The following is a 14,634-nucleotide window of genomic DNA, read 5'->3' on the forward strand; positions in this document are numbered from 1 at the left end:
TATGAACAGTACATTGCATTTTACCTATAAAACACGTAACTTTTACTGGATTATGCATTAAACAGCTTTTAAAAGCCAGTCCTTTAAAACCTACGTGAAAAGTAGGGTGGAAAATATTCACATAACTTTTCACGTAACTATAATATGATAATTATTTTGAGTGTTATTAGTTGCTTTTTAAACCATTGGAATCATATGACAATTTTCTGAAATATATGTTTTATATATCATGGCATTTTTCATTTCATAGATTTATATCAAAATCTGGGATCTTCCTTTCGACTTCAACCAATATGTAAAATAGTAATTTTCTGGTATCTAAATTATATTAACAGTACATTACATTTTACCTATGAAACACGTAACTTTTACTGGATTATGCATTAAAAAGCTTTTAAAAGCCAGTCCATTAAAACCTACGTGAAAAGTAGGGTGGAAAATATTCACATAACTTTTCACGTAACTATAATATGATTATTATTTTGAGTGTAGGTACATGTTGACAGTTAAAACCGTCAAACTCCACGAAGAAAAAAAGAAGAAGAAGAAGAAGAAGAACAATAAAACAGCTTAGAATCGCTTGTTTATGTCAATGGATTGAAAACAAATAATCCTATTAAAATATTGATCTAATTGAATATTCTGACGTCCAGTCCAAGAAGTAGTGCTTTGTAATAGTGCTCGTTTTTTAATGCATTGCTGCCGTAAGATTACGATGGATGCAGATTTTCTCAATCGATTACTTGACGGAAACCAACCTCAGCTAGTGGAATCGCTTACACAGTTCAACCAGATAAATTCACAGACTTTCAATTTCTCCCATCTAACGACCAGTGGACAATGGGTTATACTGTGGAACAAGTTTTTCGAATATCTAACCGTGCCAAACATGCCTCGGTTGGTGCAGTGTCTAATAGGTATTAAGATTCTCAGTCGGGATAAAACTTACTTGAATGAAACTGTGCAGATGGAACAGCTGGATTGCCTCATAGATCTAGCCGGCATTGGCTCGTCTGGTGAACGAAACGTTTCCGAAGATGTTCAAGTAGAGGCTCTGAAATGTTTGAGTAATTTAATATTCCAAAGCAGGAAATGCCAGGAATTTTGTTTGACCAATTCATGTACTAACGGAATTTTGAGAAGGATAAGAACATATAAGTAAGCGTAAATCGCACTTTATTTTGTTATATATTAAATTTGTTAATTTCAGGGATGGCTGTGTGTGTTACGATATCCGATATTTTGATATGAAAGTTCTGTTTTTGCTGACAGCCATAAACTGTGATATTCGATCAAAGGTTCGGGAGGAACTTCATGGATTAACATATCTTGTCGAAACATTGGATCTTTTCATGAATCAAGCTGCTGATGCAAAGGAATTCAATGTAACTAATAAAATATGTTAACAACTGTGACGACAAAATTTCTATTTCTAGGATAAAGATCTTGAATTGGTTAATGAAGTGTTAAAAGTATTGTTCAACTTGACCGTTCGGACTCCTGACAATGCAATTCCAGAAGAAGAAGAAGAAGAAGCTCAATTTCATCGAATGGCTGTCATAATCCATGATCTGTTCTTTTACCGAACTCTAAACCGCGATAAAATATTCTCTCTTCTGTCGAATATAGTTAATCTGCTCACTAGTGTTCCGGTTAGCTGCTATAACGAGTTGGTCACGAATCTAAGACAGGATGAGCGTGCAAGCAAAACCGTCGTGCCATTTGAAGGAAAAAATGTCTATGTGTTAGAAGTTTTAGTTGGTTATCTACGCAAACACTTTCAACAAGCAGAGAAAAAACCCGACCAGTTTGAAATATTGTCCCCAATTTTGACCGTTTTAGTTAAAATCGTTCGTGCATCAGGTCTTAACAGGCGCTTCATCCGACTAAAGATTCTACCCCCGCTGGTAAACGTCATGGAGAGGCCAGAAGTGGGTACAGAGCTCCGTAATTATATTTGCTCACTGCTAACTAGTCCATGCACTCAAATTGCGGATCTTTCGGCTGAACTGCTATTTGTTTTGTGTAAGGAAAATGTTGGTCGCATGATCAAATATACCGGCTACGGCAATGCCGCCGGGTTGTTCGCAAATCGTGGATTACTTGGAGGTCGCCAAGGAAACACAGAGCAATACTCGTCCGACTCAGAGGACAGTGATACGGAAGAGTACAAGCAAATCCAGCATGCCATAAACCCGGTGTTGGGATGTTACGAGCCCCCAAAGACAAATCCGCTCGATGGCATGTCCGAGGAACAAAAGGAGTACGAGGCAATGAAACTGGTCGCTTTGATGGATCAGTTACAGCAGCAAGGAATTGTGCAACCGTGCAAGATCGGTGAGGATGGACGACCACAACCGGTTGAACATATTCTAGAATTGCAAGATGAAATTCCGGAACAGCAAAGAGATCATAAGCGTAAAACATAAGTTAAGGCTTGGGTGATAGTTAATATCGGGTTTCAAATAATATTTCTGTTGTTAATGCCCATGATTCTCTTACTCTGTCGTACTAATATTAAGGATTTGTATTCGTTTTCTCACATACAATAAGTTTTCTTGGTTGCAATACAGTATACACGTACTTTCATTTTTGTCATTCTCATATAGAAAGGTAATGTAATCACTTGAAAAAATATGCCATACGACTCAGTTTTAAGCTATTTAAAAACGAAAAACCAATATGTGTGCAATTTTGTATTGCAATTTTCATCATCGTCAAAGTATAAATGCTTGTAGATGTTTGTCAAAAAGTATTTTTATATACAAACGAAATGCTCCATTCTCTGGGCTAAAAAGGAATTATGAATATAGCGGGTATCTGTCAAAAGTATCGAAATAAGTTTGAGAAGGACATAAACCACGACAGGTCCTCTTTAAAGTTACAAAAACTTTCAAAGTTCAGCTCTAATATTTTTATGTGAACAATAATCGGATCCCGTAGATGAAAACCCAGTCTACTATTTTTTCGTTTCGTCTTCGATTCACCAGTGCACTAGTTTAGGCTGCTTACAAAACACTTAATTGCACCGAAGTACAATGTCTTGTCTGAAGTGACAATCGAATACATGTAACAACTGTCTGGCCGTCAATAGATAGTATTCATTGAAAGGGTTTTGGTACCTCGTGGATAACCGGTTTGTGCAAAAGTCTCATAACTATTTCCGTGTATTTTTACGTTACACCTTCGAATCATCAGCGCATAAGCAATTGATGTCTGCTATTTAAAATGAAATGACAACGAAATTATATACAAATTTCTTCAGCTCATAAAAACTGTGTAATGAGCATTATTTTTTGCACTTTCGCAGGAACCTGTCGTACTAAAGTCCTACAGATATCCTACTTCATTAAACTTCAAAATAATGGAATGAAAATTCAAATTTTGAACATATTTTCATTGATTTATTGGTTTAAAATGGATTTCAACCCAACCAAAAGACGAGACGAATGGAGACGGTCTCCCATGCTTAATGAATGAATGGCGGTGGTGTTGGTTTTTCGAATTCGCCCAATTCAGCATCGTAGTAAAGAGCAGCTCGGTAAGGTCTCAACTCCCACGGTACCTGCAAAGGAGCAAATTGTTTTTATAAGGCATGCGATATGAATCAGAAATTCAACATGGTACCTGATCTTCCATCAGCGTTAAATTAACTCCTAAATCTTCTAGCGAGGGAACCCCTTTTTCAATAACGTCACTCACGTGTTCGCGTTCAACTCTTTCAGTGTGTAGTTCTCCAACGGGAAATCCCGGGCTTATGAATTCGGTAAAACGAACCCTCATCATGAATGTTGGATCGTATCGTAGATCATAGCGTCGGTAGCCCCACCATTCTTCGTCTTTACGCATTTCTCGGTGGAACCAATCAACCAGCTCGCTTAGTTTGTATCGACGTGGGCCAACCGCTTGGTAAGTGTTACCCTGAGTGTCCGAATCTTTGATCGCATTGATAATACCTTGCGCGACGTCCGAACAGTAGACTGGTTGTTTAATTGTTCGCTCACCTTTGTACCACAATGGCATTGCACGGAACTGTCTACGCCAGATATGAGCATAGTACCGTAGAAAGCGATCTTCCTGGCCATATATATCCGAGGGACGAAAAACAATGGCCTCTGGAAACTCTTCTCGAACAGCTAGCTCTCCGTAGTATTTAGACTTGAGAAATTGACTTCCATCTTTCTTCACAATAGGCACCGGGTCAGCAGAGGCGTTCAAGCTAGACAAATGAATAAATTTCTCTACGCCAGCTTGCTTAGCAATGCGAGCTATACGACGGGCTCCATCCACATGTACGTCTTGGAATTTGAAGTTTTTTGTTTCCCAATCGCGACCTACTAGATTGATAACAACATTCGAATATTTGACAGCTTTGTAGATCGATTCTTCGTCGCGAAGATCGTATGGGTGAAACAGGACCTGACCTAAGTCACCCACAACCTTCAGACGCAGCGCATCGTAATGGTCACCACGATAGGGCAAAATCAATTGGGATCCAATTTTTCCTAATTTGTTACACACATAGCGCCCTAAAAATCCGGTACTACCGAACACGGTCGCAACTATCCCGTTAAAACTTGACCGACCACCAGTTCCGCGTTTTAGAGTTGCCAGATTGGTGCTTTTTAACTTGCGTGGTTCCTCCGTGCTATAATTGGCTTTCAAACAAATGATACCGAGTGCTCCGGTCTGTTGTCCTGCAGGAATAATACCAGTAAGATAAACAAATTACATAACACTAACTTTCAAGCAGAAACGTTGCTGCAACACGATAAAATTTAATACTTACTGGCCAAGCTGGAGCCGTTAACTAAGATTAGCGAAGCCATCGCGAAAGCAACCTTTCCACGATCGATTAGATGGAAAAAATATTGCTATCAAATTTCGTTTAATTGTCTCGGACGGGAGGAGGATAATAATTATTGGTCGGTGGCATCAGCGTTGCCAGGTTATTGGCATATTGTCGAAAAAGTGAAATGTAGAGGCGCTGCTTGTTTAGAGATGACACTTCCAGCAAAAGCTGTCAAATCGGTAGGAAAATGTCTAATTACTCCATCTTTTCAACGAGTTCTTTTGAAAACGGGCAAATTCATTTGAAAAATCATAGTAGAAGTTGAAGAAAAAGTATTTATTCTGAGGTGGTAATGTTGATCTTAGTTCATTATGCGAAATCGACCGTTTATTCAGAATAGAGCATTAAACTTGGTTTGATACCATTTTCCAATGCCTGGAAATAACAAATAAGGTATCCAAAATAAATAGTACTCGATCGCTATATATTCTAGTACTCGAGAAATCAACATTACACTGGTTTCTGTTTAAAAAATGTTGATCCGAAAAAACCTAACCATACACTGAGCAAAATACCATAGTAACCGTAGCCTGTTTTCAATCGTCATTTCAACTATATGCTTAAATAGTAGCAACAATCATGATATATGACTATTCATCATCTGTATTGTATAAATTACTAGACAACAAAGACTACGACTTGACTAAACTATTTGTATTAATGACTTTTCTGGCATAGTCATCCTGACAATGGTAGTCATCTCAAATATAAGAACAAATAGTTGAAATCACAATTTCTAGTAAGGTGAAATTGCTCTCGAGCCTTGATATATGAGGAGCTAAATAGTTATCGCTACCATGTAAATATGTTCACAATATAATAATGTTACCATAAATAGATACATGGTTTAAAAGACGATTATGAAGTTTGAAAACACTATTCATGTAGTCCATATCAACAGAATTTATGTAGGAAGCACATTATCGTATAGTGTTTTTCAACCTACTATGTATTACATTTGTGCTGACTATACAAATTGTCAATGAACGGGTGTACTGTTATTGTCACATACAGTTACAATTTAGCAGAAAATTTCGAACATTGGTAACACATCAGTGATGGATTTAAACAAAATATTCTATGTTGTGACTGTGTACTTTGGTAGGTCTTACAGGTAGGTAAAGTTTGTAGCCTTACTAGTTTCCGTCGTTGAAATTTAATTTTTCAACAATTTTCCGGCAACGGTTATGTTTTCCAGTGAAATCAACATCTCGTATACGTTTTATTATTCATTATCGGTCGCTGTAGAAACAACATCAAGCGATTGATGAAAAGGAAGATTATCATTTGATTCCCGGATTCAATTCGCTCGAATCCGACGGAAAATCGCAGGTGGGCATCGAGGTTTGCATCTGAACTTGGCTAATAATTTCTTTCCTGCTTCAGGAAAAACTCCACCGGACAGAGCCTTGGATCAACTGATGCTATCAAGCAATGCTAAGCAATATTTCACCAGGTATATTATCATTTGATTTGATGCGAAAATAAAATAGAGTTTAATGAAATTATTTTGTTGTTCTTATTTTAGAATTTAAATTCATAAAACTTTTCAACATTAGCTCATGTTTTGCTGATCTTCAGCATTGTTGAATCAACCACTGCTTTTAGTTTCAAAATAACTAGAAGTGAACTGTCAAAAATACCATGACTCTGGTTATAGCAAAAACTACAATGTAAAAAAAATATTCGGTCATGGTTAGGCTAACCATCTCAATCGTATTAGTTATTCATACAATACACTGTTCAATATTACTATTCTAGAGCCGATACCATTCATAGTAAACATGAACTTGACTATTGTTGAAATCATCTGATTTCATAGTCGGCTGAAAACCACTATACGCTCATGGTCAAGTTGGCCCTCTATATAGTAACAGTTACCATACTATTTTTCTGAGTGTACCCAATTTCACACACACACACTAAAAAATAAGTAGTAGTAATCACTTTGAAATCGATTTTCTTCTACTCCGAGTGTACTTTTATTGCAGATATCTATTTGTACTATTGAATAAACGATAAAAATGTTGCAAATCACTTCTGCCGATATGAAAATTTCCGAAAGAATCCTCCTTTTCTTGGTTCCATTTTTCATTGGCAGGTGTCTATACCGGTAAATCAGCTTTGCGACATTTTTTTTGGTCACTGAAATTGAAGCCATACTTCCCTCTCAGCAGGTGATTCTATTTTGATGGTCATAGAGGGCTTGTTGAACTACATACTGCACGAAATATTCGCACAGACTAACAGACATGACAGTATGAGTAAATTCTTATAAAAAAAAATTTTCGTGATGCACTAGTTCCACCTATATTGTACTGCGCGAACTATTTACTATCTGTACACCCCTTGTGTTATGTAAAAGTTTTTTTACTAGTTGGTTTCCCCTCGTTTGTCAACACCGATCAGCTGCTAGCAGGGATGCCTGATTTCATCATAATATTTGAAAATGAATCGTCACATTAAATTATTGGATTACGTTGATAATATATTTACCTTTTTCGCGATGTTGGAAGGTAACCATTTATTTGACTCAACGTTGTTCATCTAGACTATTTTTATTGTGTTGGTGGTTTTCACCCGAAATTAAGTGGCGGCAGTCCAGAAGCAAGTAAATATTGTAACAAAACGGGTTCGATTTTGTATTGCGTTGGAGGATGAGAAGTAGGCACAATTATGTATATAGTTTTGGCAATATGTATTAAATCTGTATCCTGCATGAAATTCGCATGGACGTATACAAATCAATACATTACAGGTAATTCTGTATAAATGGCAACTCTGTTGGTAAATGAAAAAAATAAACACAGTCTAGATGACAGACAGGATGTTTTTGATAGGGTAACGTGGCGCCATCATGACGCATGTGAGTACTGTCCCAAATAAAGGAATATTCGAAATGACCGTTAAAATGATTGAAGAATTTAATTTGAGTGTCCTGTCTGTTAGTCTGTGATATTCGATCAGTTTGCGGGAACGATTTGTTGTTGTTTTTCAACCAATGAAAGACCAGCGTTGATCGTTTTTTTCTAAGTGGGTTGAATGGAATTCCATTGACGTCACAAATGAACATCCTTGACAGTTCAGCGGTACTGTTTACTAACAAGCTTAAACAAAACTCGAAGAACACATCTTAAACAATCATCTTTACATTTTGTAACTAGTCACTTTTATTCAACAATTCTCAAAAACAAACGGTATCCAATCGTGAACAAATGTTTTAAAACTCTATTTAGGCGATATGGGCCGTAAATGGTCTCATCCACATTGTTAAGACAAACCAAAAAATCTTTGTTTACAAACAGTATACTGCTGAACTGTCAAAAAGTGTTCATTCGATTGAGGTTACCCTCTTAGAAAAAAAAGTTCAATGGTGGTCCTTCATTGGTCCAAGACGTTGGATCTTTAGGTTTTGCACGATGACCACTCGAATGAACTACCAATGAACTGCCGATGAATGAAGTTCACCTTTTGACAGCTATCAGTGGTTTGTTTACATATCTGTTAACACGTATTCAAATTAGAATGAACGCAGTGAACACATAAACAAACCACTGATAGCTATCAAAAGTGATTCATTTTGCTCATTTTGGTGAGGTTATGTTATGTTCGTGCAAAACCTAATTGGTGGAATGAACGTCCAATCAATCGTTCAACGGGAGGCTAACACGGGACCTTCATTTGCCGATTTTGAAACAGACCGTTGAACCGAATGCCATTTTTCTCGTTTAACAAAGCCGGCAGACAGCGGTCCATTATTGAGCCATTTTTAATATGAGGAGTTGGAACCCCGTTGGACTAGTTTTATTGGAGAATTTCTGATGTTCATTCCACTTGTTTTTTTTTTTAAACTAACACTACATACCTGCACAATACTTCTATTTCACGTAGTATAACCACAAATTTTCTTTCTATATGAAGGTAACACGTAATTCTCACACTAGTTTTGCAAGAGAAAAAACCAACATCAAACCGTTCCAGCAAACTGAACGAATATTTCGTGCAGTATGTCGTTCAACAAGCGCTCAACGACCAACAAATTAGAACCGCCTGCTGATAGGGACGTGTCTTGTTTATTTCTCTCTTCCTTCGTTTTTCTTTTTTTTTATTCGACTCATTTGATATTCGTCAATCCCGCATGTGCATACAAAAAACGAATCTTGAGACAAGGTAAATGAGATTGAAATATGGGTAGGTTTGGTACTGGGAAAGCAATGTTATTGGCAAAAACATTTTCCATAATTAGTATATAATTAGTATACACACTTAGAAAATTTCGCAGTATTCGGTAATTTTTTACCGAATTTTCAACAGCTGAACGTTCGGTAATCAGTTCGGTAATTGAATTGATTACCGATCGTTCGGTAATTGCTGAACTGTCAAACAACTACCGTAAACTGTAAACCAAATGGATCTAACAGATTGTTCGGTAATTTTTGTTTGTTTGTTTTCCTTTGATTAAAATTCTGGATTTTCGGATGTCAAAAAACAACACATATTCACAAAAACGAATGGAGAAAATGGTTTTATTCCACGAGAAATTTAAAACGTGTCAGATGTTCCGACTGACCGGAATTATGAGCGCCTACCAAAACACTGAACAATCCGTCGAGTTCAACAAAAATTACCCTTGAACGATTTGTGTTGGCAGCAAGTGAACAAGTGATACAAAATTATTTTCTGCCTATAAGTAAACAAAAAGCTGTTAGTGGTTCTAATGTCTTAAAAACTTGTTATCATCTGTACCACAATCCATCCGATGAACCCTTCAACATTTTTTTCGTTTGGTTAATAAAAAGACACTCACTGAATATTTTAATAACTGTTTGACAGTTAGCTTCATGACAATCAGTTTTCACAGAAGTTCGGTTATTGGAAGATAACTTTACCAAATGGACAGTATGATTTTTACCGTATTCGTCGACTATTCAGCTTTACCGTATCAATTGTATATCTAATACAGAATTCTGTAGTGAAAATTTACGTTAAACTGATCGTTCGGTGAAAATTTGCATAATTGTTGTAAAATAAAACCCATGTACCGAAATATCGGTTATTTCTATAGATTACCGAAAGATCTCGTCAAAAATATTACCGAACAAAGGAATTAAATCTTAGTGTGTATATTATATGTTATCCTAAAATACCGATAACTAGCGGCCCTTACAAGTAACAATATAATTGTCAATCAAAAGTATTGTCAATACCATCAATCTAATTGGCTTGCTAACTGTAGTCCGCGTTTTTCGAAAAACTCAAGCGTTTGGCACTTTAAATATTGCAACTGAATATTAAAATATTGAGAGAAGAGGTCATTTAACATATTTAACAGTTTCTCGCTGGAGAGAAAGTATTGTGGGATTAATGAGCAGTTTTGATTTTGTCGTAAATACGACTTACTTTACTATGGGACGCCTTTTCAAAATTTACCCTCTGAGAGAGTGATAAGTTTTTGATCGTGAATATCTCATGTTATATCTAATGAATCAACATAATTCTTGCTACACGCCATCGGAAATATGATCACAATTTTATAATAAAATTTTCAGTTCTGTAACATATTCTCGAATAGTTCAAAATTAAACTTTTCTGAAATGTTTGGTATAAATGAGTATCATAGAAGATAATTCATAAGGCGCGTTTGCCTTTCTCGTATTTTGAAAGCTCATAGCTCAGTGATCTGTAGAAGGATTAATATAATCTAACTACCAATAGAATCGAAAAATTTTCACTTGAACGTGTATTGCAACAACATTGAAGTTTTTCAATAGTACACTATTGAAAAACCTGTTTGATTTAACCCATGAAAGCACCAGCCAATTAGAACGCGAAATGTCTGCATCTATACAAGAGCATCCATATAAAAGTTGACTGGTTCATTTTTCCTACCATTTGCTGAGCAACTGTTCCCGAAACAAGACACACGAGAGCAACATCGAGGACCTGCCGTCTCACTGTTTCCTGATCTGAATGCACGAGACACCGTCAGCACGACACCGAAAATCGCAGCCAAAAAGTCCAGCAAGGCCCATTGCTGAAACAAGACACAAACGAGAACCATATCAGATCTCAATATTTCCTACCGAAAGATTCATCAAGATGGAAGCTAAATTAATTTGCACCGTCACTAACACATTCAATTACGAACGGCAATGCGAAAGCGAAAATGATGATTTTGAACACATCTTTATGCTAGTATACAAATATGCCGTGCGAAACAGAGTTGAACAAATGAAAGAGATGACAAGAACAGAGAGTTGAACAAATGAAAGAGATGAACGAATGTTTCCACTTCATTTGCGCATTCTACTTTCCAGGCGTATCAGAACTGGCTAAACTTAAAGCAATCCTAAATATTTCTTTATCACAGTGATGTGGTCGTCCTGAAAAGGACGGGGTTTTCAACTCCTCATCGTTACGAATGGCCAGCTGCAGATGGCGAGGGATGATTTTCGTTTTCTTGTTGTCACGGACAGCATTACCGGCCAATTCCAACACTTCGGCAGCCAAGTACTCCATCACTGCCGCCAGATAGACCGATGCACCGGCACCGACACGCTCTGCGTAGTTTCTGGGAACTGGGAACTGCAGACCAGCACGGTTCGAGCGGGACTTTGCCTTGCCCTTAACTCTTCCTCCTGTGTGCGTGTTTCTGCGTAAAAATTCCACAAGATGCTGTTAACAGCTCGACAGCCAATTCAGTATTACTGGCTGCTGCTCTACTAACTCTCTCTTTTATATCGTCTCACTTGTGGCTGACAGTTTCACCAGCGTGCCTAGATTTAAGTCCCATACTAGGATTCTAAATTTAAGCTAGCGAGAAATGAAATCTCCCGCATCGTCGAGCTCCCGGGTTACGACATCGAATCATAAAATCCGTTAGAAATAAGAGCAACGACCGATGTCGTCGTTTAAAGGGCTAAAATAAAATAATGTAAGCACTTATCTCGGGCAGGGCTATGACCTCCTCGAAGAAGGAAGGAATAGCATAAAACACATGCCTCGAGACAAGTGAATGACCTCCTTGAAGGGAGGAGGAACAGCTGGATTTAACTTGTCATAGTTGGGATCCCAAGCTGGGCAACGTAAGAAAAAGAAGGAAATAAGGGGTCGTTGAATGCCTGTGTTCTCTCTCTTCCTTATAGCATAACCACGCATGCGCACAAGCCTAGAAAGGTAAGAAACACGAAATTCAGGCTTATGCGCAAGCGCGGAATAAATTAAGAACTAACATTAGACGTAAGTCTTTTCTTACTTATAATATAAAAGCAAAAATTGTTAATAATAAATTGTAGTAGCAGCTCAAAGGTTAAACTTTATTTTTTAAGAAAGAACGAGCCCCACATTGTTTGGTGGCTTAATCCAGAGAGGAAAAGTCAAAAAGAGTTTACCTAAGTAAAAGTGCTACCCAGGTCTTCCTGAAAAGTGAACCAGCCTAGTGGAGTGAACGAACATTCGTTCCAAGTGAATACGCAAGTTAGCGTATAAAGTGTAGTGCGGCCTAAGTCAGGCGCACTAAAAAGCGAACATTCGTTCCAAGTGAATACGCAAGTTAGCGTATAAAGTGTAGTGCGGCCTAAGTCAGGCGCACTAAAAAGCGAACATTCGTTCCAAGTGAATACGCAAGTTAGCGTATAAAGTGTAGTGCGGCCTAAGTCAGGCGCACTAAAAAGCGAACATTCGTTCCAAGTGAATACGCAAGTTAGCGTATAAAGTGTAGTGCGGCCTAAGTCAGGCGCACTAAAAAGCGAACATTCGTTCCAAGTGAATACGCAAGTTAGCGTATAAAGTGTAGTGCGGCCTAAGTCAGGCGCACTAAAAAGCGAACATTCGTTCCAAGTGAATACGCAAGTTAGCGTATAAAGTGTAGTGCGGCCTAAGTCAGGCGCACTAAAATCGAACATTCGTTCCAAGTCAATACGCAAGCAGACCCTGTCAGCTTGGAGCGACATCAATCTTCAGTTCAGCAACGCCATCGCACGGCATCACATTCAACATATCATGTCAATTGTATGGGTGCGCAGCCCTGCTATTTTGGCGCGCACGAATTTGACATTTCTCTCCCCTACTTCTATGTATGAGATTCGATGCGAACTCACCTGAGGGCGACATGCTCGCAAAAAAGGATGTTGCCAATGATTTGTTCGGGAAATGTGAGAGCTGGATATCTTGTTAATATGATGTCTTTGACGCAAGTTAGCGTATAAAGTGTAGTGCGGCCTAAGTCAGGCGCACTAAAATCGTACATCCGGATTCAGAAGCAGTCGCCGAGCAGCGGGAAAACGGAAGCCATCGCACAGGAAACTCCGACTACTAGATCATCTTAATTGTCAAAAGAAAACAAGGTAAGAGAGAGAACATGGCGTCGGGAGGGATTAAATACAAACAGAATAAAAAGGGACATTGCCAGCTGTGCGATAACCCCGACTCAGCAGACAATATGGTCTGTTGTGACGACTGCGACAGATGGTTTCATATCGTCTGTGTGCGGTTGGATCATATTCCAACTAAGGCTGAGTTTTGGGCTTGCCCAAAATGTACGATAATAAAGGCGCAAATAAAAGCGCTTGAAAGTGAGGTCGCCAATTTAAGACGATCATCAGAAGAATCGAGCAAGGGTCTCCTGAGACAGTCAGAAGAGATGTTTCGATGTCAAAAAGAGTTTTTTGCCGATCTGGCAAATAACATGAAAGGTGCATCATCATCCAAGCCAGGTGTGTCCAAGGGCGGTTCCGAAGACGCGACCGCAAAACTGGTAAGGATGTTTGCAAGGCAATCTCTGATGGAGTTGCCCTATTTCGATGGATCATTTAAAGTTTTCGAGAACACGTTTAAGGAGACAACAAAAGAAGGCGAGTTTTCTAACTTAGAAAATTTGACTCGTCTCCAGAAGCATCTTAAGGGTGATGCATTAAAAATTGTGGAACCTCTATTGCTAGATAGCAAAAATGTTCCAAAGATAATGGCTACCTTAAAGGAAAACTTTGGTAACCAACAGAAAATATATAAACTTTTCAGAAACGAAGTAAAGGAACTGAAGAATCCTAGAATGGAAGTTCCAAAAAGTGTCATAGAGTTTGTAACGACGATTGATAATCTCGTTACAAACATAAAGATAACGAACTCTTTAGGATATATGCAAGATCAAGCCCTGATAGATGAAATCTTAGACAAATTGCCATTTAATCTAAGACAAGACTGGGCTCGAAGGGAAATTGATCGTAAGGATATTGCATCAGAAGCACATCCTTATGAAATTCCGACACTAGAGGATCTTCTCCAATGGTTGAGGCCTCAACAAAGAATTGCACAGGAACTAACAGAGTCGAAATTGAGAACTGATAAACAAATGAAACCTAAAGATAAGGTTTATACGCATCAAAGTTTCGATACTAACAAAAGAAAGGTATCTTGTTTTGCCTGTAATAAACAACACAAAACAACAGAATGCCCTACGTTCTTGAAGTCAAATGTAGAAGAAAGAAAAGCCATACTCATAAAGCATAAAGCATGCTTCAATTGCTGCAATTATGCCAATCATCGATTGAAAACGTGCCTTTTCAAGAAAAGGTTGTGAGGTAAAGGGATGTACAGGTAAACATCATACACTGATACATAAAAATTCAGAGAACTCAATCCTGGTCTCTGAGAAAAAAGAGAAGGAGGCCGAAAAGGTTCATTATCACGAGGAGAGGGGAAAGGTTTTGTATCAGATTATACCAGTAACATTGAAAAATAATGATAAACAGGTTGACGTACTAGCGTTTCTAGACCCAGGTTCG

At 38.0% G+C, this 14,634-nt stretch overlaps 2 protein-coding genes and 1 long non-coding RNA gene across 3 annotated transcripts; 2 read left to right on the forward strand and 1 right to left on the reverse strand.

Annotated features, from left to right (window-relative positions):
* Window positions 1-553: 553 nt before the first annotated feature.
* Window positions 554-2,752, forward strand: LOC131435861 (synembryn). The gene is made up of 3 exons (XM_058604102.1): window positions 554-1,158; window positions 1,211-1,385; window positions 1,437-2,752. The coding sequence occupies exons 1-3, from the start codon at window positions 692-694 to the stop codon at window positions 2,427-2,429; spliced, it is 1,635 nt and encodes a 544-aa protein (XP_058460085.1). The 5' UTR covers window positions 554-691; the 3' UTR covers window positions 2,430-2,752.
* Window positions 2,753-3,382: 630 nt separating this feature from the next.
* On the reverse strand, window positions 3,383-4,948 carry LOC131435862 (NADH dehydrogenase [ubiquinone] 1 alpha subcomplex subunit 9, mitochondrial). The gene is made up of 3 exons (XM_058604103.1): window positions 4,790-4,948; window positions 3,628-4,697; window positions 3,383-3,565 (listed from the first exon to the last, which is right to left on the reverse strand). The coding sequence occupies exons 1-3, from the start codon at window positions 4,827-4,829 to the stop codon at window positions 3,470-3,472; spliced, it is 1,206 nt and encodes a 401-aa protein (XP_058460086.1). The 5' UTR covers window positions 4,830-4,948; the 3' UTR covers window positions 3,383-3,469.
* Window positions 4,949-5,942: 994 nt separating this feature from the next.
* LOC131437839 (uncharacterized) lies at window positions 5,943-6,357 on the forward strand. Its single transcript, XR_009230837.1, has 2 exons — window positions 5,943-6,184; window positions 6,239-6,357. It is a non-coding gene; the product is annotated as an uncharacterized LOC131437839 (long non-coding RNA).
* The last annotated feature ends 8,277 nt before the right edge of the window (window positions 6,358-14,634 follow it).

This window comes from Malaya genurostris, chromosome 3 (assembly GCF_030247185.1).
Source record: "Malaya genurostris strain Urasoe2022 chromosome 3, Malgen_1.1, whole genome shotgun sequence".
Classification (NCBI taxonomy): Eukaryota; Metazoa; Arthropoda; class Insecta; order Diptera; family Culicidae; genus Malaya; species Malaya genurostris.

Excerpts from the sequence above, each read along its gene's own strand:
- LOC131435861 (XM_058604102.1), top strand. The coding sequence starts at position 692 with ATGCATTGCTGCCGTAAGATTACGATGGATGCAGATTTTCTCAATCGA. Across the intron at positions 1,159-1,210 it reads AGAAGGATAAGAACATATAA|GGATGGCTGTGTGTGTTACG; the intron begins GTAAGCGTAAAT and ends TGTTAATTTCAG. Across the intron at positions 1,386-1,436 it reads CTGATGCAAAGGAATTCAAT|GATAAAGATCTTGAATTGGT; the intron begins GTAACTAATAAA and ends TTCTATTTCTAG.
- LOC131435862 (XM_058604103.1), bottom strand. The coding sequence starts at position 4,829 with ATGGCTTCGCTAATCTTAGTTAACGGCTCCAGCTTGGCCA. Across the intron at positions 4,698-4,789 it reads TAACGGCTCCAGCTTGGCCA|GACAACAGACCGGAGCACTC; the intron begins GTAAGTATTAAA and ends TTATTCCTGCAG. Across the intron at positions 3,566-3,627 it reads TAACGCTGATGGAAGATCAG|GTACCGTGGGAGTTGAGACC; the intron begins GTACCATGTTGA and ends GCTCCTTTGCAG.